General features: G+C 49.3%; 1 protein-coding gene across 4 annotated transcripts in view; it reads left to right on the top strand.

Annotated features, from left to right (window-relative positions):
* Positions 1-19,930: 19,930 nt before the first annotated feature.
* The window catches only part of SLC8B1 (solute carrier family 8 member B1), a 33,002-nt gene continuing 25,147 nt past the window's right edge, over positions 19,931-27,785 (top strand). For 3 of the 4 annotated variants that reach the window (XR_010147790.1, XM_054663643.2, XM_054663641.2), the window contains exons 1-2: positions 19,931-20,674; positions 22,169-22,406. Coding sequence is in view for 3 of the 4 variants with exons in the window: in XM_054663643.2 (XP_054519618.1) it covers positions 22,251-22,406 (156 nt within the window). In the remaining variant the exon portion in view is untranslated. The remainder of the gene's footprint in view (positions 20,675-22,168; positions 22,407-27,785) is intronic. The other variant, XM_054663642.2, reaches the window with a different exon arrangement.

Here is a 27,785-nt window from a genome sequence, read left to right as displayed (position 1 = left end):
CTAGGTAACAGAGTGAGACCCTGTCTCAAAAAATTTTTTAAAGTTAAAAAAAAGTTCCATATCTAAGTCAATTTCCTGATTTTGATATTTATACTCTGGTTACATAAGTTGTTATCACTGGGAGAAACTAGATAAAGAGTACATGTTTTCAAAAACAAAAACTTTAGGGCCGGACGCAGTGGCTCACGCCTGTAATCCCAGCACTTTGGGAGGCCGAGGCGGGTGGATCATGAGGTCAGGAGTTCAAGACCAGCCTGGCCAAGATGGTGAAACCCCATCTCTACTAAAAATACAAAAAAAAATTACAGCATGCCTGTAATCCCAGCTACTCGGGAGGCTGAGGTGGGAGAATCGCTTGAACCCCGGGGGCGGAGGTTGCAGTGAGCTAAGATCACACCACTGCACTCCAGCCTGGGTGACAGAGCAAGACTCCCTCTCAAAAAAAAAAAAAAAAAAAAAAAAAACTTTAAATAAACTACACTGAGATAGAAGCTTGACAACATACCCTGTTGGTGATGTTGGTGAGCCTGGAGAAACAGGCACATGCACGTTGCTAGTGGGTATGCAAAACATGCACTAGTGGGTATGCAAAAGAAGAGTAATGTCTAACAAAACACCAAGGGCATCTACCTCTGACCCAGCAATCCCACCTCTAAGTATTTATCCATAAGGTTATTTATTGCAGCATTGTTTGTAATTTTAAACTATTGGAAACACTTTCAAGCCCATACATAGAAGCTTCATTAAATAAACCACACAACAGCTGGGAAATGGAATACTATGCAGCTATAAAAAAGAATGAGGCCGGGTGCAGTGGCCGAGGCGGGTGGATTACAAGGTCAGGAGTTCAAGATCAGCCTGGCCAATATGAGGAAACCCCATTTCTACTAAAAATACAAAAATTAGCCAGGCATCGTGGTGGGCGCCTGTAGTCCCAGCTACTCGGGAGGCTGAGGCAGGAGGATCACTTGAACCCAGAAGGCGGAAGTTGCAGTGAGCCAAGATCACACCAATGCACTCCAGCCCAGGTGACAGAGTGAGACTCCATCCCAAAAAAAAAAAAAAAAAAAAAAGAATGAAGAGGCTGGGCACAGTGGCTCATGCCTGTAATCTCAGCACTTTGGGAGTCTGAGGTGAGAGGATCACTTGAGCCCAGGAGTTCAAGACCAGCCTGGGCAACATAGTGAGACCCTGTCTCTGAAAACAAACAAACAAAAAAATCCATTCAACTCAATAGAATGGAGAAAACCCCTAAAGATGAACACAAAGAGAAACAAATAATCCTGATTGTATTTAAATAAACATAAGCACACTAAAAGGAATGGGGGTCTGGGGAGAAGTAACCCAACTACCTTTTTTTTTTTTTTAAGACTGATCTCGGCTGGGATTACAGGTGTGAGCCACTGCGTCTGGCCCCAAGTAACTTTTTAACACAGTTCTTCAACTGCATACCTTCAATCTAAGGTAGGAAGAGAGGGAGGGAGGGAGGAGTGGAGGGAGGGAGGGAAGAAGGGAAGGAAGGAGGGAGAGAGGGAGGGAGGGAGGAGTGGAGGGAGGGAGGGAAGAAGAGAAGGAAGGAGGGAGAGAGGGAGGAAGGAAGGACAACTGAATCTTAAATTCTTTTTTTTTTTTTTTTTGAGATGGAGCCTCACTCTGTCGCCCAGGCTGAAGTGCAGTGGTGCGATCTCGGCTCACTGCAACCTCCGCCTCCTGAGTTCAAGCAATTCTCCTGCCTCAGCCTCCCAAGTAGCTGGGATTACAGGTGCCCACCACTAATTTTGTATTTTTGGTAGAGACGAGGTTTCATCATGTTAGCCAGGCTGGTCTTGAACTCCTGACCTCAAGTGATCTGCCTGCCTCAGCCTCCCAATGTTCTGGGATATAGGTGTGAGCCACCATGCCCAGCCTGAATCTTAAATTTTATGTCATAGGTTTGTTTTTTTCACAGTAGTATAACAAGTTTGAAACTATTCTCTTGTATTTTAGGATTAAGCAAATTAATAAATATAGTGCTGATTTGGGATCCAGGTGTATCACCATAGGAAAAGAAAAATACAAACATGGAAAGCTACAAGCCCAGGAAGAATACTGTGATATTAGGCTGGATTTAGAGGTATCAGTAGGAACTCATGACTTTTCATATTTATATGTCAAAATCTGGAAACATATCTATGTCATTCCTGGCTCTGTCCACTGAGTGACACCAGGGGCAATGACACCCCAGAAACAATGAGTGTAGGCTGGACGCAGTGGCTCACACCTGTAATCCCAGAACTTTGGGAGGCTGAGGCAGGAGGATTGCTTGAGGTCAGTAACTTGAGACCAATCTGGGCAACATAGTGAGATCTTGTCTGTACCAAAAAGAAAAAAAAAAAAAAATCAGCCAGTATTGTGGCATGCACCTGTAGTCTCAGCCTCTCAGAAGGCTGAAGTAAGAGGATCACTTGGGCCTGCGAGGTCAAGTCTGCAGTGAGCCATGGTTGCGCCACTGCACTCCACCCTGGGCAGCACAGCAAAACACTGTTTCAGAAGAAAGAGAAAGAAAGAGAGGAAGGAAGGAAGGAAAGAAGGAAGGAACGAAGGAAGGAAGGAAAGAAGGGAGGGAGGGAGGGGAGGGCAGGGGAGGGGGGAGAGAGAGGGAGGGAGAGAAAGAAAGAGAGGAAAGACAGAAAGAAAGAGAGGAAAGAGAAAGAAAGGCAGAAAGACAGAAAGGAGGGAAGGAAGGAAGGAAAGAAGGAAGGAGGGAAGGGAGGGAGGGAGGGAAAGGGAAGGGAAGGGAAGGAAAGGAAGAAAGGAAGGAAGGAAAGAAGAAAGGAAGAAAGGAGAAAGAAAAAGGAAGGAAGGAAGGAAGGAAAGGGGGGGGGAGGGACGGAGGGGAGGGGTAAGGAGGGGAGGGAAGGAAGAAAGAAAAGAGAATATAAAAAGAAACAATGAAGGCATCCAGTGCCCAGATCCTCATTTCCACTCAAGGGATCCAGGGCTCTAGGAGAAATGGTTGACTCCAGGGTCAGAGAAAGTGCAAAGTGGGCCTGGAACATCTTGTTTTGCCCCAAAGCAAGGTGCTCAAAGAATGATGGGAACATGTCAGAAAGCCAGCAACCAGCTTGAAGAAGCTCCCACTGGCTAAAATTGGGACAGTTTGAGCATAAAAATAACAATACTAATGTATTTAGAAACACTGACTTAAATAAAAACCTATTGAGTGCTGAGGATAAATAAGTAAAAGGAAAGTGATTGGCCAGGGGGTGGAGGGAGAGAATGATCCCAGGATGACTCTGTTCTTCTTTTTTGGAGAATGCCAACTATCAATATCAAAATAATGATAGTACCAGCCTGGGGAACATAGTGAGACCCCATTTCGAAAAATAAATAAATAAATAAAATGATAGAGTTAGAAAAATCGTTTTGCAGCCAGGCGCAGTGGCTCATACTTGTAATCCCAGCACTTTGGGAGTCTGAGGCAGGAGGATTGCTTGGGGCCAGGAGTTTGAGACTCTGTCTCTACAAAAAAATTAAAAATTAGCTGGGTGTGATGATGTGTTCCTGTAGTCTCAGCTACTGGGGAAGCTAAGGTGGGAGAATCGCTTGAGCCCAGGAGTTCGAGGCTGCAGGCTATGATCACACCATTGCATTCCAGCCTGGGTGACAGAGCAAGACCCTGTCTCAAAAAAAAAAAAAGAAAAGAAAAGAAAAGAAAAACCATTTTGCAATTATAGTAATGACTGATATAGCTGAGAATTGTCATGGATGCTAAATCAATTTTCATCATGACAGCCAGAGGGATCATGTTAGACTCAAGTTGGGTAATGCACCTCCCCTGCTCTAAACCCTCCCATGGCTCCCCATATCTCTAAAAACTAAAGTCCTTACCATAACCCAGGAGCCTACAGATCTGACCTCCTCTTCCTTTTCTCTGACTCATCTGCCATCATCTCCCCATCACTTACTCTGTTCCATCCACCCTGGCCTCCTTGATGTTCTTAAAACATCCCAAGCATGGTTCTATTGCAGGAACTTTGCACTTGCTGTCACCTTCTTTGGAAGGCCCTTCCTAACCACTCTATTAATATTATTATTATTATAATTTTAGAGATATGGTCTCACTCTGCCACCCAGGCTGGGGTGCAGTGTCTCAATCATAGCTCACTGCAGCCTTGACCTCTTGGTCTCAAGCAATCCTCCCACCAAAGTCTTTCAAGTAACTGGGACTATAGCAGACACACCACACCCAGCTAATTAAAAAAACATTTTTTTTTTTTTAGAGAAAGGGTCTTGCTATGTTGCCCAAGCTGGTCTCAAACTCCTAGCCTCAAGCAATCTCCCCACCATGGCCTCCCAAAGTGCTGGGATTACAGGCATGAGCCACCAAGCCTGGCCCTGACCACCCTATTTAAAATTCAGTCTTCTCCCCTAACTCCCAAGTTGCACACCTTACCACCCCCCACCTGCCGTAATTTATTCTCTCCATAGCATCTAACACCATCTAACTCATTACTTATTTGGCTTATTAATTTTTTTATTCTCTGTTTCCCCAAAATTGAGTCTAAACTCCATGAGGCAGGGGTTTAGGGCTGTGATATTCAGTGCTGTGTCCTCAGTGTCTAGACCAGGACCAGGCACACAGTAGGTGCTCCTTAAACGTGTAGAATGAGCAGAGCTTTTTCATTCTGACAATGGAAAAAGACAATAAGCACATAAACAAGCTGAGATGCAATGTCGGATAAGGACAAGTGCTGAGTTAGAACAGCAGGCTGAGTACATTGGAAATGACGTGTGCTACTCCACACAAGGCATGCACCAACCAGGGCCCTGAACACTCAGCTGGGTTTTTGTTTTGTTTTGTTTTGAGATGGAGTCTTGCTCTGTTGCCAGGCTGGAGTGCAGTGGCACCATCTCAGCTCACTGCAACCTCTACCTCCTGGGTTCAAGGGATTCTCCTGCCTCAGCCTCCCAAGTAGCTGGGACTACAGTCACACACCACCACACCCAGCTAATTTTTGTATTTTTAGTACAGACGGGGTTTCACCATGTTGGCCAGGATCATCTCCATCTCTTGACCTCAAGTGATCCACCCGCCTTGGCCTCCCAAAGTGCTGGGATTACAACAGGCGTGAGCCACCGCGCCCGGCCTCAGCTGGAGTTTTAAAGAATCTTTAGGGGCTGGGCATGGTGGCTCACACCTGTTGTAATCTCAGCACTTTGGGAGGCCAAGGTAGGCGGATCACTTGAGGTCAGGAGTTCAAGACCAGCCTGGTCAACATGGTGAAACCCCCGTTTCTGCTAAAAATACCAAAAATTAGCTGGGCGGGATGGCGCCTGTAATCCCAGCTACTCAGGAGGCTGCGGCAGGAGAATCGCTTGAACCTGGGAGGCGGAGGTTGCAGGGAGCCGAGATCTCGCCATTGCACTCCAGCCTGGGGAACAGAGTGAGACTCTGTCTGAAAAAAAAAAAAAAAAAAAAAAAAGAACAAAAACTGGTCTATGCTGTTAACTAAAAAAGAGATTGACACGGAGGTCAAAAGAAATAGCATTTATATAGGAAACAAAGAACTACGACTCGCGTACACTGAATCAGATAGGACTATTCAGGGCAGCCCTGAATAGCATCCCGTAAGGCAAGGGCAGGAGAGGTTTTTTATAAGGGATTTCCACAAAAAGTTGTTTTCGGAGGCAGTTCATTGGCTGGGCGGAAATCCTCTATCGCAAGCCCATTCTGATTGGTTAGTTCATTAGGGTACTCCCAGCTAAGAGATGTTGAAGGCGGTGGATTCTGACTTCAATTGTTAGCCAAACCGACTGGCACATTCTGCGATTTGACCTTCAGCCGGTGTGAGTGCGATCCTCCCACGGTCTCCCGACTCCCACTTTAGAAAGCCTTAGTTGTAGCTGCCTCATTTTCTTTCACGATATTGACATAATTCCTTCCCTCCCCGTCCCCTCCTGCACACTCACGAATGAAAGCTGGGGAAGAGCAGGCAGCTGGGGTTTTGGGGTGGGAGGTGTTGTCCCCTCCTCTGAGGCCTGATAACTGACAGCTGGGGCGGGACAAGATCAGGACCAACTGTTGGGCAAGGTTGGGTAGGCGTCTGTGTCCCTGGAGGTCAGGAACAGAGGGAGCAAGGGAAGGAGGGAGGGGCCCGGCCTTGAAGGAGTAGGTGGAGGCCTCTGGAGATGGCCAGGGACACTGGGGAGTCACAGCTGGGCAGAGGACAGGCTGTGATCTGAGGACTGCTGAGGCAAATCCCAGCCGACCCAGCTGGCCTGGTGACCCCTGCACTGCTAGAAGCTCCCCAGAAATCATTCCTTCCTCAGCCTCTCCTGGAGGGTGAAAGGAAACCAAAGTCCCCCAGACAAGGGATACACAGTGGTCCTCAGCTGTGCTGATGGTCAAGAGCTGCATTGCTCCCACATTTGACGATCAAGACTTAAATTATTTTCTGGCCAGCTGCAGGGGCTCATGCCTGTAATCCCAGCACTCTGCGAGGCCGAGGCAGGCGGATCACTTGAGGTCAGGAGTTCGAGACCAGCCTGGCCAACATGGTGAAACCCTGTCTCTACTAAAAATACCAAAATTAGCCAAGCGTAGTGGCAGTCACCTGTAATCCCAGCTACTCGGGAGGCTGAGGCATGAGAATGGCTTGAACCTGGGAAGTGGAGGTTGCAGTGAGCCACGATTGTGCCACTGTATTCCAGCCTGAGCAAGAGAGAGAGATTGTCTCAGAAAAAAAAAAAAAAAAAAAAAAATTTACCAAACAGGCTGGACACAATGGCTCTGTGCCTGGAATCTCAGCACTTTGGGAGGCTGAGGCAGGAGGATCACTTGAGCCCAGGAGTTCAGGACCAGCCTGGGCAAGATGATGAGACTGTGTTTCTCCAAAAAAAAAAAAAAAAAAAAAAAAAAAAAAAAAATTACAAATAAAAAATAAATCACCAGCCAGAAGCAAGGGCAATCAGCATTTTCACCAGGCAGCGGTGTGGAGTGATGGTTAGGAGTGTGACAGTTGATTATATACAAAGTGAGTCATTCTTGTCATATCCAGACAGAGAAGGCACTCAGAGCACATGGCACCTGCTCCAAGAATTAAATTTTGCAGAAGCCCAGCTGCTGAAACTGCCTGTTGTTACCCTAAGACTAGTTTTATCTCATAGCTACTGAAACCCCCTGCTGCAACTCTTAAGAGTAGCTTTACCCACCCCTGTGACTCACCAATCACAGCTTCCAGCTCCCCAAAACTTTGCTAGTGCCAATGAACTTTTTTTCAAGACAATATGTTTCCGTTTTTTTTGAGACAGGGCCTTGCTCTGTTGCCCAGGTTGAACTGCAGTGGTGTGATCATAGCTTACTGCAGCCTCAACCTCCTGGACACAAGCGATCCTCCTGCTTCAGCCTCCCAAATAGCTGAGACTACTGGCATGCGCCACAATGCCTGGCTAATTTTTATTTTTATTTTTGGTAGAGTGGGGTCTCACTGTGTTGATCAGGCTAGTCTCAAACTCCTGGGCTCAAATGATCCTCCTGCCTAGGCCTCCCATAGCACTGAGATTACAGGCATGAGCCACCATGACCAGCCCCTTTCTCCTTTTTATAAAACGTCCAACCTGCTCTTTGTTCTTCAAACATACTGAAAACCACCCAATCTATGTGTATGCCCCATATTGTAATTCTTCCTTCCCAAATAAAACGCTAAATTTAGAGAGTCATCACTGTATTTTTATTTTGACTTCAGCAGGAGCATGGAGTTGTGGAGTCAGACAGAATTGAGTTCTCAATCCAGCTCCGTTATTTGCTGGCTGTGTGACCTTAGGAAAGTGACCTTCCCTCTCTGAGCCTGGAAGAAATGAAAGCCTCTCCACACTGGCCCCTAGTGCCACCTCCTTAGACCTTCAGCATGCTTGCAGTCACAGACAAAGGGCAGACTTCACATCTCAGTATCTTGGTCTGTCTACCTCCTTTCCCCAGCCCCTGTCCAGGGGCCACCCCCCACTTCCAGCCAGTTTTTGAGGTCCCTACCATCCAAGGCCACCAGGCAGGCTGAAAAGATAGAGCTCCCCAGGCAGAAAGCACCCTGTATTAGTCCATTTTCATACTGTTATAAAGAACTGCCAGAGACTGAGTAATTTTTAAAGAAAAGAGGTTTAATTGACTCGCAGTTTGGCATGGCTGGGGAGGCCTCAGGAAACTTACAATCATGGCAGAAGGCACCTCTTCACAGGGTGGCAGGAAGGAGAAATGAATGCAGGAGGATCTACCAAACACTTATAAAACCATCAGGTCCCATGAGAACTCACTCACTATCATGAGAACAGTATGGGGGAACCACCCCCCATGATTCAATCACCTCCACCTGGTCTCTCCTTTGACATATGGGGATTATGGGGATTACCATTCAAGATGAGATTTTGGGTGGGGACACAGCCAAACCGTATCACATGCAGACCCACGTCAGCAACCACCCACTCAGTGCTAAGTGGGTCCCACTGCTGTAACAGCATTGCCCCAGTGCATGGCCTTTGACCCTCCCTTCCTTCAGATCATATGACCCTCTGTGGACATTGCTGTGCCTCATATGTGACCAGTCACCCAGGGTGTGCTGCGTCTGACCACTGAGCAATCTGTGTTCCCGTAGGTTCCACCCCTGAGAACAATATCTAACCTCTAGCTATTGAGCATGTATGTGTCCCAGGACCTTACGTGTACTTCCTCATTTAATCTTCACAACAACCGGAGAGACCCAGGAAATCCCTAGTCCCATTTAAAGATGGATGGAGATGACATGTGACTTGCCCAAGGTCAAACTGAAGTGAGTAGTGAACCTGGGTTGAGCTCATCCAAAGACTTAATTCTTTTTTTTTTTTGAGAGTCTCACTCTGTAACCCAAGCTGGAGTACAGTGGTGCGATCTCCACTCACTGCAACCTCCGCCTCCCGGGTTCAAGCGATTCTCCTGCCTCAGCCTCCTAGTAGCTGGGCCACCATGCCCGGCTAATTTTTATATTTTTAGTAGAGATGGGGTTTCACCATGTTGGCCAGGCTGGTCTCAAACTTCTGACCTCAGGTGATCCACCCACCTTGGCCTCCCAAAGCGCTGAGATTACAGGCATGAGCCACCACGCCAAGCCCCAAAGACTTAATTCTTATCCACTACATATAGGAGACCCCAAAATGAGACTAATGTGCAGTCTTCCCAAAACTGATTTAATGATTTTGTTAATGGCAACAATGGTAACAGCCCATAGAAAAGTACTCAAAGGCCAGGCAAGGTGGCTCACGCCTGTAATCCCACCACTTTGGGAGGCCGAGGCGGGTGGGTCACCTGAAGTCAGGAGTTCAAGACCAGCCGGGTCTTGAACATGGTGAAACCCCACCTCTACTAAAAATACAAAAAGACGCTTGCCTGTAGTCCCAGCTACTCGAGAGGGTGAGGCAGGAGAATCACTTGAGCCCAGGAGGCGGAGTTGGCAGTGAGCTGAGATCGTGCCATTGCATTCCAGCCTGGGAGACAGAGCGACTTGGTCTCAAATACAAAATTAAAAAAAAAAAAAAAAAGACCTAGGATCAATAGCAAGGAAATGTCTGGGTTGCAATAAGAGGTTGTGGAGACCAAAGTTTTATCATGCAGATGAGGCCTTCAGAGAGAACCAATTACAAATGCTTCTTATCAGATTTAAGGTCTACGTTGATGTTAATGCTGGAGAGGTATAAGAGGCATGTCAACCCCCACTTCTCATCATGGACTCAACCAGTCTCTCAGGTTAAATTTTAAGAGCGCCCTGGCCAAGAAGGAAGTCCATTCAGACAGTTGCGGGGGTGCTTAGAAATTTATTTTTGGGCTGAGCACGGCAGCTCACATCTATAATCCAGTACTTTCAAGGCAGGCAGATCACTGGAGGTCAGGAGTTCGAGACAAGCCTGGCCAACATGGTGAAACCCTGTTTCTACTAAAAATACCAAAATTAGCTAGGCACGGTGGTGGGCGCCTATAATCCCAGCTACTCAGGAGGCTGAGGCAGGAGAATTGCTTTAACCTGGGAGACGGAGGTTGCAGTGAGTCAAGATCATGCCACTGCACTCCAGCCTGAGCCACAGAGTAAGTCTCCATCTCAAAAAAAAGAAAGAAAGAAAGAAAGAAAGAAAGAAAGAAATTTATTTTTGGTTTACACAAAGTACCATAGATTGGGTGGTTTGGAAACAACAAAAATTAGGCCGGGCGCAGTGGCTTACGCCTGTAATCCCAGCACTTTGGGAGGCCGAGGCGGGTGGATCACCTGAGGTGGGGAGTTCAAGACCAGCCTGACCAACATGGAGAAATCCCATCTCTACTAAAAATACAAAATTAGCCGGGCGTGGTGGCACATGCTTGTAATCCTAGCTAGTCGGGAGGCTGAGGCAGGAGAATCACTTGAACCCAGGAGGCGGAGGTTGTGGTGAGCCAAGATTGTGCCATTGCACTCCAGCCTGGGCAATAAGAGCTAAACTCTATCTCAAAAAAAAAAAAAAAAGAAACAACAAAAATTTCTTTCTCATCATTCTGGAGGCTGGACAGCCAAGATCAGGGTGCCAGCATCGTGGGGTTCTGGTAAGGGCCCCTCCCAGGTTGCAGACTGCTGACTTCTTGTATTCTCATATGATGAAGAGAGCTAGCTACCTCTCTGGTGTCTTCTTATACGGGCACTAATTTCATTCCTGAGGACTCCACCTGAATGACCCAATTACTTCCCAAAGCTCCCACCTCCCAATACCATCACACTGGGAGGGTTTCAACACCTGCATTTTGGGGGACAGATACTTTTCATCCATTACAGGGGTAGAGGGCAGGATTTATTTATTTATGTTAAATAATGTGGTTTTCAGAGTATTAAAAAATGTTTTTTAAGAGTCAGAGTCGCTCAGGTTTGAGCGCAGTGGTGCAATCGTGGCTCATTGCAGCCTCAAACTTCTGGGCTCAAGACATCTTGCCACCCAAGCCTCCCGAGAGGCTGGGACTGCAGGCAGGTGCCACCACACCCAGCTTGTTTTAAATTTTTTTTAGAGATGGAGTCTTGCTATGTTGCCCAGACTGGTCTCGAACTCCTGGGCTCAAGTGATCCTCCTGCCTCGGCCTCCCAAAGTGCTGGAATTACAGATGTAACCCACCACATGGGCCTAATTCCTTTATCCTAGAGAAAACTGATTCCACATATATTTTTCTAGACTGTTTCCCACACAGATATAAATATATGTTTAAAATATACACTTAGGGGCCAGGCGTGGTGGCTCACTCCTGTAATCCCAGCATTTTGGGAGGCGAAGGCAGGTGGATCACTTTGAGGTCAGGAGTTCGAGACCAGCCTGGCCAACATGATGAAACCCCATCTCTACTAAAAATACAAAAAAATTAGCCAGGCATAGTGGCGTGCACCTGTAATTCCAGCTACCTGGGAGGCTGAGGTAGGAGGTTGCCTTGGGAGGCTTGAGGCGTTCTCTCAAAAAAATAAAAGATAAAAGAAAAGTAAACACACACACACACACACACACACACACACACTTGGGATTATACTTATAAATGAGTGTCAAATCTGTTTTTTTATTTATTATATATACTTTGTGTAGTTTTTTTTAAGAGATGCAGGTCTCAAGATTTTGCCCTGACTGATCTTGAACTCTTGGGCTCAATCTATCCTCCTCCTTCAGCCTCCCTAGTAAGCTGGGACTATAGGCTTGTGCCACTGCACCCGGCCTCTTTATGTAGTTTGTTTGTTGGTTGGTTTTTTGTTTGTTTGTTTGTTTTTGAGACAGAGTCTTGCTTTGTCGCCCAGGCTGGAGTACAGTGGTGTGATCTTGGCTCACTGCAACCTCCTGGGTTCAGGTGATTCTCCTGTCTCAGCCTCCAGAATAGCTGGGATTACAGGCATGCACCACCACACCTGGCTAATATTTTTTATTTATTTATTTATTTGAGACAAGTTTTGCTCTGTTGCCCAGGCTGGAGTGCAGTGGCGCGATCTCAGTGCACCGCAACCTCTACCTCCCGGGTTCAAGCAATTCTCCTGCCTCAGCCTCCCAAGTAGCTGGGATTACAGGCACATGCCACCATATCTGGCTAATTTTTTGTATTTTTAGTAGAGATGGGGTTTCACCATGTTGGCCAGGCTGGTCTCAAACTCCTGACCTCAGGTGATTCACTCTCCTCAGCCTCCCAAAGTGTTGGGATTACAGGCATGAGCCACTGCGCCCAGCCACTTTGTGTAGTTTTAATGTCATTGAAACAGGGTGTTAAATGTCTGCATAGCAAAATATTTCATAGGAGGCCCCGTGAACTATTTGCTTAATCCCCTGTTGTTGAACACCTATGCTGTTTTCAACTGTTGCACAATTGTGAAGATCACTGTAGTAAACATGCTGATGCTTAAGTCTTCTCTTCTTTACTTTAGAAAAGCTCCAGAGCAACATTGGTGGTGCAAAGGGTACATGTGTTTTCAAGGCTCTTAAGATTGACATTTATGGCCAGGAGCAGTGGCTCATGCCTGTAATTCCAACACTTTGGGAGGCCAAAGCGGGCAGATCACTTGAAGTCAGAAGTTCGAGACCAACCTGGCCAACATCATGAAACCCCATGTCTACTAAAAATACAAAAATTAGCCAGGTGTGATGACAGGCACCTGTAATCCCAGCTACTCGGGAGGCTGAGGCAGGAGAATCACTTGAACCTGGGAGGTGGAGGTTGCAGTGAGCTGAGATCGTACCACTGCACTCCAGCCTGGACGACAGAGTGAGACTCTATCTCAAAAAAAAAAGATTGACATTTATCAATTGCCAAGTCACTTTCTTCCCTCCCTCCCTCCCTCCCTCCTTTCCTTCCTTCCTTCCTTCCTTCCCTCCCTCCCTCTCTTTCTTTCCCTTTCTTTTTCTTCTTTCTTTCCTTTCTTTCTCTTTTTCTTTTTCTTTCTTTCTCTCTCTCTCTCTTTCTTTCTCTCTTTCTTTCTTTCTCTGATAGAGAGCAGTCTTATTCTGTTGCCCAGGCTGGTCTCGAACTCCTGGGCACAAGCAATCCTCCAGCCTTGGCCTCCCGAAGTGCTGGAATCACAGGTGTGAGCCATGGCACCCAATGGCTAAGTCACTCTCCAGGAAGATTATTCCAATGGAGATGCCTGCAGGCAATGACAATGAAAAACTCCCTCACAACTTCTCCTGTGTGCTGCTGTTAGTTGGGCTGCCCTGAGAGGTAACGAGCACCCTGTCTCCAGGGGCTTTCGAGCAGGTGCTGCATGAAGGTTTTCCAGAGCTGCCGTGATTGGGAGAGAACAAGCATTGGTTGGAGGTGAGACTCGTGCTGTCTTAAGGAACCTTCCAAGTCTCTGGGCCTCTTAGACTAACACTGAAAGTTCTGATTCTCTCTCTCCTCTTTTGAGTTCCCCATGAAGCCACACTACTTCTGCTCACAATGTCCCCAGGCAATTGTGTTGTGCCCAGAGCTGCCACCCGCACCCTGGGCCTCCTAAACAGGATGCCAAGTGTCGGGCAGATCTGGCCTTACCTTCAGGTGCAGCAGGGCACTCTCCTTGTGGTGGTGAGGGGGACTCAGTTGGGATCACTCAGACCTGAGTACAAATCCAGTCTCTGCCATTTCTCAGTGGGTGCCTCTGGGGCAGGCCATTTCATCTCCCTGAACCTCAATTTCCCGTCTGTGAACTGGAAATCATTGTAGCTCTCACCCCATTGGTCTATTAAATGAGACAAACGTGCATACTCAAAATAAATGTTAAGTCTTCAACAGTTATTTACAGCCGGGGCAGTGGCTCACACCTGTAATCCCAGCACTTTGGGAGGTTAAGGCGAGCAGATTGCTTGAGGCCAGGAGTTCGAGACCAGCCTGGCCAACATGGCGAAACCCCATCTCTACTAAAAATACAAAAATTAGCCAGGCATGATGGCAAGCGCCTGTAGTCCCAGGTACTCAGGTGGCTGAGGCCCAAGAATTGTTTGAACCTGAGAAGCGGAGGTTGCAGTGAGCCAAGATTGTGCCACTGCCCTCTAGTCTAGGTGACAGAGCAAGACTCTGTCACAAACAAACAAAACACAAATAGTAATTTACTTTTTATTGGTTTGAGGTTTGTTCAAAGATTCTGAGGACACGATCAGCCCACATGTGATGCTGAAGGAAAATGTCCACGCAATGGGATTTGAGGGTCCTTGCTCTTCCTACCCCCTAAATACAGCTCCCCTCTGCTGCCCATCATGCTGCCTAACATCCCACCATTGGTCACCTCTGTAGAGGAAGGCATGGAGGGAGATTGTATTTGGGATCTTGCTTTGTCACCCAGGCTGGAGTGCAGTGGCAGAATCATAGCTCCCTGCAGCCTTACTCCTGGGCTCAAGCGATCCTCCCACCTCAGCCTTCTGAGTAGCTGAGATCACAGGTGAGTGCCACTATGCCTGGCTAATTTTTGTATTTATTCTCAAGATGGGGGTGCTGGTATGTTGCCCAGGCTGGTCTCGAACTCCTGGCCTCAAGTGATCCCTTCACCTTGACTTCCCAAAGTGCTGGGATTACAGGCATAAGCCACGCACCCAGCCTTATATGCTCTTCTTATGATGTGACTTTGACAAACCTCCCACTGGGGGGTGGGAGGAATGGTCTACATTTCCTCTCTTTGAATCTGGGTGGGCCTGTGAAGATGGTAGAAGTGACAAGAAGTGGCACAGTGTCATTTCCACAATGAAGTAATACAAGGCAATACAGCTTCTGCTTTGATGCCTGGAACCCCAGCACTGGCACCCTGAGATGCCATGTAAGCAGTATGTCTGCCCTGGGACGGCCATGCTCTAAGGAAGCCCAGAAACCGGCTTGCATGGAACAATCCCATGCAGAAGCCCTGAGGCGACAGGAAGAATGAGAAACATCTGGGCAACCAAAGGAGAGACTTGTGCCAGAACTGCCTAGCTGAGCCCTTCCCTCATTTTTTTTTTAAGTATATAAGAGACAAGATCTCCCTATGTTGTTTTTGTTGTTGTTGTTTGTTTTTGAGATGGAGTTTTGCTCTTGTCACCCAGGCTGGAGAGCAGTGGTATGGTCTCAGCTCACTGCAACCTCTGCCTCCCAGGTTCAAGTGATTCTCCTGCCTCAGCTTCCCGAGTAGCTGGGATTACAGGTGCCCGCCACCCTACCCAGCTAATTTTTGTATTTTTAGTAGAGATGGAGTTTCATCATGTTGGCCAGGCTGGTCTTGAACTTCTGACCTCAGGTGATTCACCCTCCTTGGCCTCCCAAAGTGCTAGGATTACAGGTGTGAGCCACCACGCCTGGCCTCCCTGAGTTGTTTTAAGGCCAAGCAATCCTCCTGCCCTGGCCTCCTGACTTCCCAAATTCTTGACCCATGGAAACCCTGACAGATAATGAAATGCTATTGTATTAGGCCTCTAAATTTTGGCATGTTTTGTTATGCAGCAATAGGTAACTGATACAAGCACAAAATCCTTCTCAATTTTTTTTTTTTTTTTTTTTGAGAGGGAGTCTTGCTCTATCACCCAGGCTGGAGTGAAAGGGCACAATTGCAGTTCATTGCAGCCTCGACCTTCCGGGCTCAAGCTGTAAATCGACATTTAATCTACTCTCTGCCAGACATTGTGTCAGGTCCTTTTACCTTCAGTAATAATAATAAATAATAATAATAGCAGCTTGGCCAGGCATGGTGACTCATGCCTGTAATCACAGCACTTTGGGAGGCCGAGGCAGGCGGATCACGAGGTCAGGAGATCAAGACCATCCTGGCTAACACAGTGAAACCCCGTCTCTACTAAAAATACAAAAAATTAGCCGGGCGTGGTGGCGGGCGCCTGTAGTCCCAGCTACTTGGGAGGCTGAGGCAGGAGAATGGCGTGAACTCAGGAGGCGGAGCTGGCAGTGAGCCGAGATTGTGCCACTGCACTCCAGCCTGGGCGACAGAGCAAGACTCTGTCTCAAAAAAAAAAAAAAAAAAGTAATAATAATAATAATAGCAGCTTCAATTTATTCAACTTTAACAAGTGCCAGGCACTATGCTATGGGTTTTATTATATAATCTCCTTGTTCTTTAAAATTATAATAGTAGAGACAGGGTCTTGCTATGTTGCCCAGGCTGGTCTCGAACTCCTGGCCTCAAGCAATCCTCCCACTTCAGCTTCCCAAAGTGCTGAATTACAGGTGTGAACCACTGTGCCCAGCCAACATATAAAATCTCAATCCTCACTATAGCCTGATGAGTGCGCCCTATAGGTGCTGTTTTCATCCCCATTTTCCAGGTAAGGAACTGAGACTCAAAAAGACAAAATAACTGGTCCAGGGCCAAATAACCAGTAAATGGCAGAGCTGGGATTTGAGCTTGGATCTGGATGACTTCTAAGGCTGCTCCTAACATGTCATAATGGCCTCTCTCAGCCTGGGGAATAGGCCCTAACCCTAACCACTGTCTACCAGAGCAGGGGTGAACCAGAGGCTATCCCAGGCCCCATCTATCTTTCTTCTCTGTCCCCAGGGGTTCCTCTCCCCGCCTGGATCTTTCCAGGAGTCTCTCAACAGATACTCATACTCTCCCCCAACACCCCTTGCTTCCTGCTCTACCCCAGTCCTGGGAGACAGGGAGGTAGTAACCCACCTGCTCTGCTGACCTAGAATGGTGATATCTAAGCCTTACCCTAGCTACCAGGGTCAGGCCCCTTGGGGAAGGAGGACTTCAAACTCAGCAATTCTGGAGTTACTTCTCAAGCAGCAGATGACCTGGGGAAAAGCTGACCCTGGAGCAGGCTTGGAGATTGTGACACACAGACACTACTGTGAACGCCCCTGTGCTGGCAGCCTGGACATGGGGATGAACCTGGCCTGGTGCTGCCTCGAGGTGCTCCCAGCCTGTGGGGGACACGGAAAGGTAAGTTAATGCATTGTTGTAACAATGGAATAATTTTTATTTTTTATTTTTCTTTGAGATGGAGTCTCACTGTCACCCAGGCTGGAGTGCAGTGGCATGATTTGGGCTCACTGCAGCCTCCACCTTCCAGGTTCAAGTGATTCTCGTGCCTCAGCCTCCCAAGTAACTGAGATTGTGGGCTTGTGCCACCATGCCTGGCTAATTTTTGTATTTTTTAGTAGAGACGGGTTTTTGCCATGTTGGCCAGGCTGGTGTTGAACTCCTAACTTCGGGTGATCTGCCCACCTCAGCCTCCCAAAGTGCTGGGATTACAGGTGTGAACCACCAGGCCCAGCCAACAATGGAATAATTAATAGGGACAACAAACCCTTCCACTGAGGGAGTGTTGACTCAGCATCCAGCATGGGGTTTGGGGCTCTTCACAGTGTCCTATTTCAGCCAGGCATGGTGGCTCATGCCTGTAATCACAGCAATTTGGGAGGCCAAGGTGGGGGGATTGCATGAGCCCAGGAGTTCAGGACCAGCCTGGGCAACATAGTGAGACCCTGTCTCTACAAAAAATGAACAAAACTAGCCAGGCATGATGGCACACGACTGTAGTCACAGCTACTTGGGAAGCTGAGGCGGGAGGATCGCTTGAGCCCAGGAGGTCAAGGATGCAGTGAGCCAAGATCACACCACTGCATTCTAGCCTGGGTGACAGAAGGAGACCCTGTCTCAAAAAAGATAAGGAAAAACATCTGGAAGGACCTCAGGAGGTTGGTACTAGTATCACTCCCATTTCACCAAGGGGGAAACTGAGGCTCAAAGAGAGGCTCTAAGTGTTTATAGAAGGTCCTACAGAAACCTGATGTTCTGCGATTCCAAACACATCATGCTCCAGATCACAATGTCACCTGCCCAGAGGTGGGAATTAGAGGTGTGCTCTGAATGTGGGGAGCCCTGTGGCCATGTGGAGGGGTCGGGAGGAGGGTGGAAGACCCCCTAGTGGCGGTGACCTCTGAGCTGAGCCTGACAACATGAGTAAGAGTTTGTCAGGTGGAAAAGAGATAGGGTGTCATCAGGGCAGGGGGCTCGGAAGGAGCAGAGGCAGGTGGCTGTGAGCAAGAGGCTGATACGTTCAGGGAACAGGGAGCACTACTGGGCAGGAGGTGGAGGTAGGGGTGAAAGACGATTTCAGAAAGGTGTGCTAGGGCTGGATGCTGAAGGGCCTTGAATGCCAGGCTTGGCGTTGGGCCTGGGTCCTGCCCATGACGAGGAAGCAGGTCCTACCCTAAGGATAAGAGATGGGGTGATTAGATGCATGCTAATGGCAGAAGTGGGGCTGCAGGCAGGAGTGGCCTGGGAGGACACACTCCAGCCTTAAGGACCCCAGGTCCAGCCCCCATGCCCGCCTCCTCCCATTCCCCCATCCCCCCAACAGAAGAAAAGGCAGGATGAACAGAGCTTCCCCAGGAGGCTGGGAAACTGGAAATAGGGGGAGATACTGGTACATCCATCAGCAGATCACTAACTCCTCGGGCTTGATTTGTTTGCCACGTTCTTTTAAAAACGATGCTATGTGCCCCCTTCAGCAGCACATATACTAAAATTGGAACAATACAGAGATTAGCAAAAAGAAAAGGGAAAAACGTAAATACAAATTTTAAATATTAGATAAAAAGATGGGCATGGTGGCTCACACCTGTAATCCAAGCACTTTTGTTACAGGAAAGGGGTCCTGATCCAGACCCTAAGAAAGGGTTCTTGGATCTCGCGCAAGAACGAATTCAGGGTGATTCCATAGAGTAAAGTGAAAGCAAGTTTATTGAGAAAGTAAAGGAATAAAAGAATGGCTACTCCATAGGCAGAACAGCCCTGAGGGCTGCTGGTTGCCCATTTTTATGGTTATTTCTTGATGATATGCTAAACAAGGGGTGGATTATCTATGTTTCCCCTTTTTAGACCATATAGGGTAACTTCCTGACGTTGCCATGGCATTTGTAAACTGTCATGGCGCTGATGGGAGTGCAGCAGTGAGGACAACCAGAGGTCATTCTTGTCACCATCTTGGTTTTGGTGGGTTTGGGTTGGCTCCTTTACTGCAACCTGTTTTATCAGCAAGGTCTTTATGATGACCTGTATCTTGTGCCCACCTTCTATCTCAACCTGTGACTTAGAATGCCTTAACCGTCTGGGAATGCAGCCCAGTAAGTCTCAGCCTCATTTTACCCAGCCCCATTCCAGATGGAGTTGCTCTGGTTTACACAGCTCTGACACTTTGGGAGGCAGAGGCAGAAGGATCGCTTGAGACCAGGAGTTTGAGACCAACTTGGGCAACATATAGAGACCTCGTCTCTATAAAAAATTTTAAAAACTAGCCTGGTTTGGTGGCACATACCTGTGGTCTCAGCTACGTGGGAGGCTGAGGCGGGAGGATTGTATAAGCCCAGGAGTTCGTGACCAGTTTGACCAACATAGTAAGAACATTTTACAAAAAATGAACAAAATTAGCCGGGCATGATGGCACTTGCCTGCAGTCCCAGCTACTTGGGAGGCCGAGGTGGGAGGATTGCTTGAGCCTCGGAGGTCGAGGCTTTAGTGAGCCGTGACAGCTGCTACTGCATTCCAGCCTGGGCGATAGAGTGAGACCCTGGCTTAAAAAATTAAAATTTAAATTAAAAAAAAAAAAAGCTATGCTACTAGAGGGGAATGTTGAACCCAATTAGGATCTCAGAAGGATTTCAGGTGAAACCGCCAGAACTTTCGTGGGCAGGGTGGGGCTTTCTCCACCTGGGATTTTCCCAAACCTCTTTGTCACCATTCATTACCAGGAGCAGCTTGACACCCTCTGGTCCCTCTACCCTCGGGAAATGAACCTCCTAGGTTCACCCTCTAAATGTCCCTCTCCGGCTTCCTGCAGTCCTTACCCATCGGCTTGTATCTCAGTTTCAAAGTGGAGGTCAGAAGACGGTGGAGAGTGGGAAGACCCTACGAAGCTCCCCGGGAGCTGTACCTTTAAGGGCAGGGGCGGGGCGAGCCCCGAGGGGGCGTGTCCTGAGGGCGTGGCCGAGACCGGGGCGGGGCGAGCCGGGGCAGGCCCGGACTGGAAGAGTAGGGGTCCGGACGCTGCAGCAGGCGGGGCACCCGGACTGGCGGCTTCGCTGGCGCAAGGTCGGTCCGGCGGCCAGGGACCTGGAAGGCTGCGAGGCCCTGCGAAGTCGAGGTTCGGAGTTTGCTGGTCCCAGGCCCGGCCCGAGGTAAGAAAGAGCCGCCTCCCCGCACGGCCGGAGGACCCGGGCGCCCCGAGTTCGACTTCTCAACCTCCGTCCGGACGGGAAACGGAGCACGGAGATGTTCCTGAGGTCTCTTCCCTGGGAAGCGCAGCCCCGATTTTCCGCCCCTGTCCCTTAGCAGGTCGCCGACCATCCGAGCGCTGGGCATCGGCCCACGCGTACAGAAGGCGCTCAATAAATGCTCACTAGTGAATCAGTAAAATAAATCGGCAGCAAAGAGAGACGAGACGCGTGCTGATCTTCAGGTGTTGGGGAAATCAGGGACGCGAACATTTATTGAGCTCTTATTGTATACCCCGTCGGCCAGCATTTGTGTCCATTTCACACATGAGGAATAAGAGGCCCAGAGAGGTGAAGTGACTTCCTTAAGGCCACACAGATAAGATAGTAAGTGGCCGAGACGAATTTGAAACCAGGGGTGTCCTGTTTCAACTTGGTGCCAAATAGAGTAACTCGGACTCCAGTTGGAGGGGTTCGGGAGAACCATAGAAGAGGAAGGGCCGTGTCTTCCGTGGACAGGTAAGGAACCTGGCTGGGAGAGGCGCCTTTCTGACCTCTCTTCCCCTCCCTACCTCCTCTCCCTCCCCTCAGGCTGCCAGTACATTGAGAAACACCTGCGCAGACTTAAAGAAAAAAACGTTTTTATGGGGTTTGGTTTCCTGATTGCAAAAATAAGACATACTCATCGTAGAACACATGAAAAAGCCAAAAGAGGAAATTTAGTTTGCTGAGGACTTTTGTTTTTCCAGTTTAATTCCTTTGAAATATATTGAAGCCATTTTGGCCCTGGTCTTGAGGGAAGAGGCACATGGTGGTGACCAGCCCGGCCCCACTGCTAACCCGCGGTCTTTGAGCAACTCAACTTCCTTCTTGCCCTTAAGTTCCCTGTTGGAGGGGCTGTGGGCTCTGTGACCCTCTTGCTGTGTGACCTTGGGCAGGTTATGGAATTCCTCTGCTGGGTGTGGTGGCTCACGCCTGTAGTCCCAGCACTTTGAGAGGTCAAGGCCGGCAGATCACTTGAGGCTAGGAGTTCGAGACCAGCCTGGCCAACATGGTGAAACCCCGTCTCCGTTAAAAATACAAAAATTAGCTGGGCATGGTGGTGTGTGCCTGTAATCCCAGCTACTCGGGAGGCTGAGGCAGGAGAATCACTTGAACCCGGGAGGCAGAGGTTGCAGTGAGCTGAGATCGCGCCACTGCGCTCCAGCTTGGGTAACAGAGTGAGACTCCATCTGAAGAAACAAACAAACAAACAAAAAACAAAAAAACCTCCTCTGAGCCCCTCTCCCTGCTGTACAGTGCGGGGTGGGGGGTGGGGGTGGGGGGACATTTCCAGAATTGTTCTGAGGACTGCATGAGGGAGGCATGATGCAGGGGGGAAACAAGCCTGGCTTCACCTGTCTGTGCCTCAGTTAGTTCATCTGTAAAATGGAATGCTAATGCTACCCACTCTCGGCATGTCGTGAGGATAGAATGAGGTCATCCATGTAAAGCTTGGCTCCTTGTAAGACACAGAACAACAGCATTGCTTAGTGGGCTCTGTAAAATGTGGTGGGCAAGCCTCTCTAGGTCTCAAACTGGTGGCCCAGAGGCCAAGTCCACCCCTAGAAGTAGAGTTTGTTTTGTTTTGTTTTGAGGGCTTCTGCAATCCCGCCCACTGCCCACTTCCCACATGTATCTCACCCAGCTGGCCCCAGAAGCCTGAGACTCTGAATCTTGGCTCAAGTCCCTAGTCCCTTGCAGCCCTGGCATTCTGGCCTCAGGCTGGGGGCCAGGTGGGACCGGGTAGGTTTTCATGGGGGCTCAGGAAGAAGGGCGTATCTGATCTGCACGCTGAATGGGCAGGGCCTTGGGCCCCTCCAGTGAGACTGTGCAGAACATGGTTTCTCCGGCAGCTTAACTTTGCTGCCGGGAGGCAGGAAGGCAGTTCCTTAACTAGAGTCTTCCAGCCCCTTTTGCTGGGTCCATGGGTTTTCAGTGATGTTGTCCCCCCTTCTCACTCCCACCTTGCAGGCCACCGGAGCCACCAGCTGTTTGGAACTGAGCTACTGCAGAAAGGGAAGTGGAGAGTAAGGGCCAGGCCCCGTGGGGGCAGATGGCCGGCAGATGGCTGAATCTGCACTGGGCACTGAGTGTGCTTTGTGTGCTGCTAATGGCGGAGACAGTGTCTGGGACTAGGGGCTCGTCTACAGGAGCTCACATTAGCCCCCGGTTTCCAGCTTCAGGTGTGAACCAGACCCCTGTGATAGACGTGAGTATCCCGGTAGGAACCTGGGGTTGGGTGGGGCTGTGTTCCTCCAATCGATAAATATCTATTGAGCATCTACTATGTGCCAGGCACTGACCGCAGCCTGGGATATACCAGGGAACAATAGAGACAAAATTCACTACTCTCAAGGAGATGACAGTCTCCTGAACAGACAGATCAAGAAGTAAACGTATACACTTTGGGAGGCCGAGGCAGGAGGATCACTTGAGGCCCAGAGTTGGAGACCAGCCTGGCTGTTGTGTCAAAACCCCGTATCTACTAAAAATACAAAAATTAGCCGGGCATGGTGGCAGGTGCCTGTAATCATCAGAACCCTGAGGCAGGAGAATCGCTTGAAACCATGAGGTGGATGTTGCAGTGAGCCAGGATTGTACCACTGCACTCCAGCCTGGGCGGCAAAGCAAGACTCTGTCTCAACAACAACAAAAAGAGAAGTAAGCATATACATTTCAGGTGGCGATGTGCTAAGTGCCCCGCACACAATAGCTAAAGTGGTATGGGGGAGGGCGTGAGCTTTTCCAACTATTTCAGATTGGGTGGTCACAGATGGCTTCTGTGAGGGGGTGATATTTGAGGCAAGCCACCGAATGGAGAGAGGAAACCACCTACATTGACACCCCGGGGAAGAGCATTCTGGGCAAAGGGAACAGCAAGTACAAAGATTTTGGAGCAGGAACAAGCTTAGTGTGTTCCCGGAACAGCAGGGAGGCTAGAATGGATGGAACAGAGCAAGTGAGGGGAAGAATGTTAAGAGAGGAGGATGGAGAGGTAATGGCAGGCAGATTACAAAAGGCCTTACAGGCTGCAGCTAGGAGGTGAGAATTGTTTTGCGATAGTGGGGAGCCAATGGAAGGTTTTAAGCAGAGGGTCCCAAAATCTGTGTTAGTCGGAGTTCTCTAGTGGGACAGAACTAATAGGATAATGTATATGTAAAGGGGAATTTTTAAAGGAATATTGACTCACATGATCACAGGTGAGGTCCCGCAATAGGTCATCGGCAAGCTGAAGAGCGAGGAGGTCAGTCTGAGTCCCAAAACCTCAAAAGTAGGGAAGCTGACAGTGCAGCCTTTAGTCTGTGGCTGAAGGTCCAAGAGTCCCAAAGCTGAAGAACTTGGAGTCTGATGTTTGAGGGCAGGAAGCATCCAGCATGGGAGAAAGATGCAGGCCAGAAGACCAAGCCAGTCTAGTCTTTCCACATTCTTCTGCCTGCTTTTATTCTGGCTGTGCTGGTAGCTGATTAGATTGCACCCACCCAGATTGAGGGTGGGTCTGCTTTTCCCAGTCCACTGACTCAATTTTTTTTTTTTTTTTTTTTTCCGAGAACAGCCTCACTCTACACCCAGGCTGGAGTGCAATGGCACGATCTCAGCTCACTGCAACCTCCGCCTCCCGGGTTCAAGCGATTCTTATGCACAGCCTTCCGAGTAGTTGGGATTACAGGTGCACACCGCCACACCTGGCTAATTTTTTTGTATTTTTAGTAGAAACAGGGTTTCACCATATTGGCCAGGCTGGTATTGAACTCCCACCCTCTCTCTTTCTCCCAGTGGTGGGAGAAAGAGAGGAGTGGTGGATGGCTCCAGGTTTCTGGCCTGATCAGCTGAGGGTCTGCTGGTGCTGTGATTTGAATGGGGAGCACTGAGGGAGGATCAATGACGACGCTGGAGTTAGAGGCAAGAGGCCTTCCTCCCAGGGCAGGGAGGGCACGGCCTGTTGAGACAGGCTACAGAGAACTTGCATCTTTCCGCTCTGATGTCTGTAAGGGGAGAAGAGGAGGTCACAGCAGATCTGGAGTGAAGTAACAAAAGCAGGGGACTGCTCAAGATGACCCCCTGGAGTGCCCTGTAGCTGCCAGGGACTGGAGTTCTCACCATTTCTTCAGCAGGAGTCCCAAACTCAAACTGATGGGCTGAGAGCATTCAATGCCCACAGCAACTTTATGAGGCTGCAAAGTGCCTTCAAGTCCACCCTGTGAAACAGGCAACAGGCAATTAAGCCCATTTTACAGATGGGAAAGTGGTTTGTGGTTACCGTGGTTATAAAATTGAGTACCCCCTGTTGGAGCGTGCTCCTTGGGGGCAGGAAAACTGAGAGATCATACCAGATAATTGTGCCAGATAATCTCTCCAAGTTATTGAGCACTTAGGTCAGCCCTGTGCCCACAAGTCCTCCCCCAAACCCCGTGAGGTGGGAGTGATTATCTCTGTGCTATAGATGAAGACTCCAAGGTTCAGGGAGGTGAAGGTGGCCAGGAGGAAAGTGGCAGAGCCAGGATGAGAACTCTTGGCTGCTTCATGCTAAATCCATCCCCTTCCTCTCTAGTCCACCGCCTCCCAGGACAGATGGGGCAGCTGCCTTTCTGGAAGTCCCCACCATCCAGGGAGCCTGCAGGCTGGGAAAGGCACCCCCAGCCCCTTACCTTAGGTCCTTTTCAAGTAGTCATTAATGCAACAAATAGTTATTGAGCACCTACTATGTGCCAGGGCCTGTGCCACATGCTGAGGGGATAGCAGGAAGCAGAGAGCCTGGTCCCTGCCCCCCTGGAGCTTATACTCTAGTGGGGTCATGGGTGAGAAGCAAGTTGACAAATCATTCCACAGGGTGAGGGGGAGGGGGGCGCTGCTTTGCTTAGGCTATCATGGAAGGCCTCTCTGAGGACATGACATTTAGACTGAGACCTGAATGGCTTATGAAGATCCAGAGGAAGTGAGGGAACAGTAGATGCGCAGGCCCTGGGGCAGGAGCAGAATGACAGATTTTGCAGAGTGGCTGGAACAGTGAGCAAGGGAGAAGGAAGGGAGACCAGGCAGGAGAGAACAGGGGCCCTGGGGACCACTGTAGACTTGGCTGTCAGTGGGAGGAAGGTGGGAGCCATGGGAGGCTTTAGAGCACAAGAGGATGTGATCTGATGTAAGTTTTTATAAGAATTCCAAGGTATTGAGTTGGTTACCCTTTCCTGTCCAGCCTGACCTCTGTGTGCACCTCTCTGGGTTTCCTGGGACTGAGTTAGTGACATAGGAAAGAGGGTGGGAAGGACTGGAAGGAAGTGAAGTCACTCCCCCCCTCCCCCAGACGCAGAGCAATCCCACCTTACTCTGTCTCTCTTGAGCAGAGAGCTGGGGAGGGGTCCTGAGGGACCTGGGGGAGGGCTGTGCAGCTCGGGGAGGGCAGAGCGAGACAGACTGCACAGTAATGTGATTTTGGAGGCCAGATTTGGGGGACCCACCTTGCTGACTCACTCTGCCATCAGGGAGATGGGGTGACTCCCTGTGTCCTCCCTGGCTGACCCCGAGGACAGGGAGGAGGGAGGGCAGGAAGATAGTGAGAGGGCAGGAAATGGAGGCTGCCCCTGCCCAGTTGGGCAGTTTCCTCAGGAGCTTCAGCGAGTAACTTTCAGGCAGAGCTGAGTTTGGAGCCACTTCTCAGTGGTGGGCTGTGTGCTCCTGGGCAAGCCACTTTGCCTCTCTGTGCCTCAGTTTTGTCATCTGTGAAGTGGAAACAATTGTGCCAACCTCCTGGGTCTCTGATGAAGACTGAATGGGTGAGATGATGCCCAGCACGGTGTGCGGCACAACTGTTAGGAGGGCCTACTCTGCCAGGCACTGTGCGAGACTTTAGTGGGAGGGGCAGATATTAAGCAAGTCTATGATCCTGCCTGGGTGCGGTGGCTCACACCTGTAATCCCAGCACTTTGGGAGGCCGAGGCAGGTGGATCACTTCAGGCCAGGATTTCGAGACCAGCCTGGCCAACATAGCAAAACCCCATCTCTACTAAAATACAAAAATTACCTGGGCATGGTGGTGGGCACCTGCAATCCCAGCTACTCGGGAGGCTGAGGTAGGAGAATCTCTTGAACCCATGAGATGGAGGTTGCAGTGAGCTGAGATCACACCACTGCCCTCCTGCCTGGGCGATGGAGTAAGACTTACTTTTGAGTAAGACTCAAAAAAGGAAAAAAGTAACTGGGAAGGCCAGCTAGGCTGGGAGTAGTCAGGGAGGGCTTCCTGCAAGAAGTGTTCTGGGAACCAAGAATTGGGTGGTGAACGTGGATTAAATAGAGGAAAAATAATCGTGGCACCAGGCAGAAGGAACAGCATGTACAAAAGCTGGACCAATGCCAGGAGGGTCTGGGCATTCCAGGACCTGACAGCTGACCAGACGAGCTTTACTGGAGACTGACAAGGGCAGAACACAGGGACCAAAAACAGGCAAAGGAGGGCTCTTCAGCAGCTGGAGGAGGGAGCACATTAGAAAGAGCCCCTCTGGTAAGATTGGGGGTAGGAGGCCAGATGAGAACCTCTGCAGTTGTTCTCCGTGCTGGTGGAGATGGAAGGAAGGGATGAATTCAAGTATTGTTTAAGAGAGAACAATTTTTGGCCAGGCTTGGTGGCCCACCTGTGTAATCCCAGCACGTTGGAAGGCCGAGGCGGGAGGATCACTTGAGCCCAGGAGTTTAGACTAGCCTGGCCAACATGGCGAGACCCCTTCTCAACAAAAAATTAAAAAATTAGCCTCGTGTGATGCGCACCTGTGGTGCCAGCTACTCAGGAGGCTGAGGTAGGAGACTGCTTGAGCCTGAGTGGTTGAGGCTGGAGTGAGCTGTGATCACGCCACTGCACTCCAGCCTGGGTGACATAGACAGAACCTGTCTCTAAATAAATAAATAATTAAAACTTAGATGATGATAATGCAACCTTTTTTTTTTTTTTTTTTTTTGGAGACGTAGTTTTGCTCTTGTTGCCTAGGCTGGAGTGCAATGGTGCGATCTCAGCTCACTGCAACCTCTGCTTCCTGGGTTCAAGCGATTCTCCTGCCTCGGCTTCCCAAGTAGCTGCGATTACAGACATCTGCCACCATGCCCGGCTTTTTGTATTTTTAGTAGAGATGGTTTCACCATGTTGGTCAGGCTGGTCTCGAACTCCTGACCTCAGGTGATCCACCTGCCTTGGCCTCCCAAAGTGCTGGGATTACAGGTGTGACCCACCGTGCCCAGCCTATTTTTTTTTTTTTGAGACTGAGTCTCACTCTGTTGCCCAGCCTGGAGTGCAATGGTGTGATCTTGGCTCACTGCAACCTCCGCCTCCCGGGTTCAAGTTATTCTGCCTCAGCCTCCTGAGTAGCTGGGAACACAGGCACACGCCACCATGCCTGGCTAATTTTTATATTTTTAGTGGAGATGGAGTTTCACCATGTTGGCCAGGCTGGTCTCAAACTCATGGGCTCAGGCACTGGGATTACAGATGTGAGCCACAATGCCTGGCCTCCATGTCCTTATCCCATTCCTGTTAGGCATGTGGGTGTTATTGCCCCCATTGTTCAGAGGAGAACACTGAGGTTAATTTACTTGCCCAAGATCACTC

This window comes from Pan troglodytes, chromosome 10 (assembly GCF_028858775.2).
Source record: "Pan troglodytes isolate AG18354 chromosome 10, NHGRI_mPanTro3-v2.0_pri, whole genome shotgun sequence".
Taxonomy (NCBI): domain Eukaryota; kingdom Metazoa; phylum Chordata; class Mammalia; order Primates; family Hominidae; genus Pan; species Pan troglodytes.
This window is presented reverse-complemented; position numbering and strand designations above follow the sequence as displayed.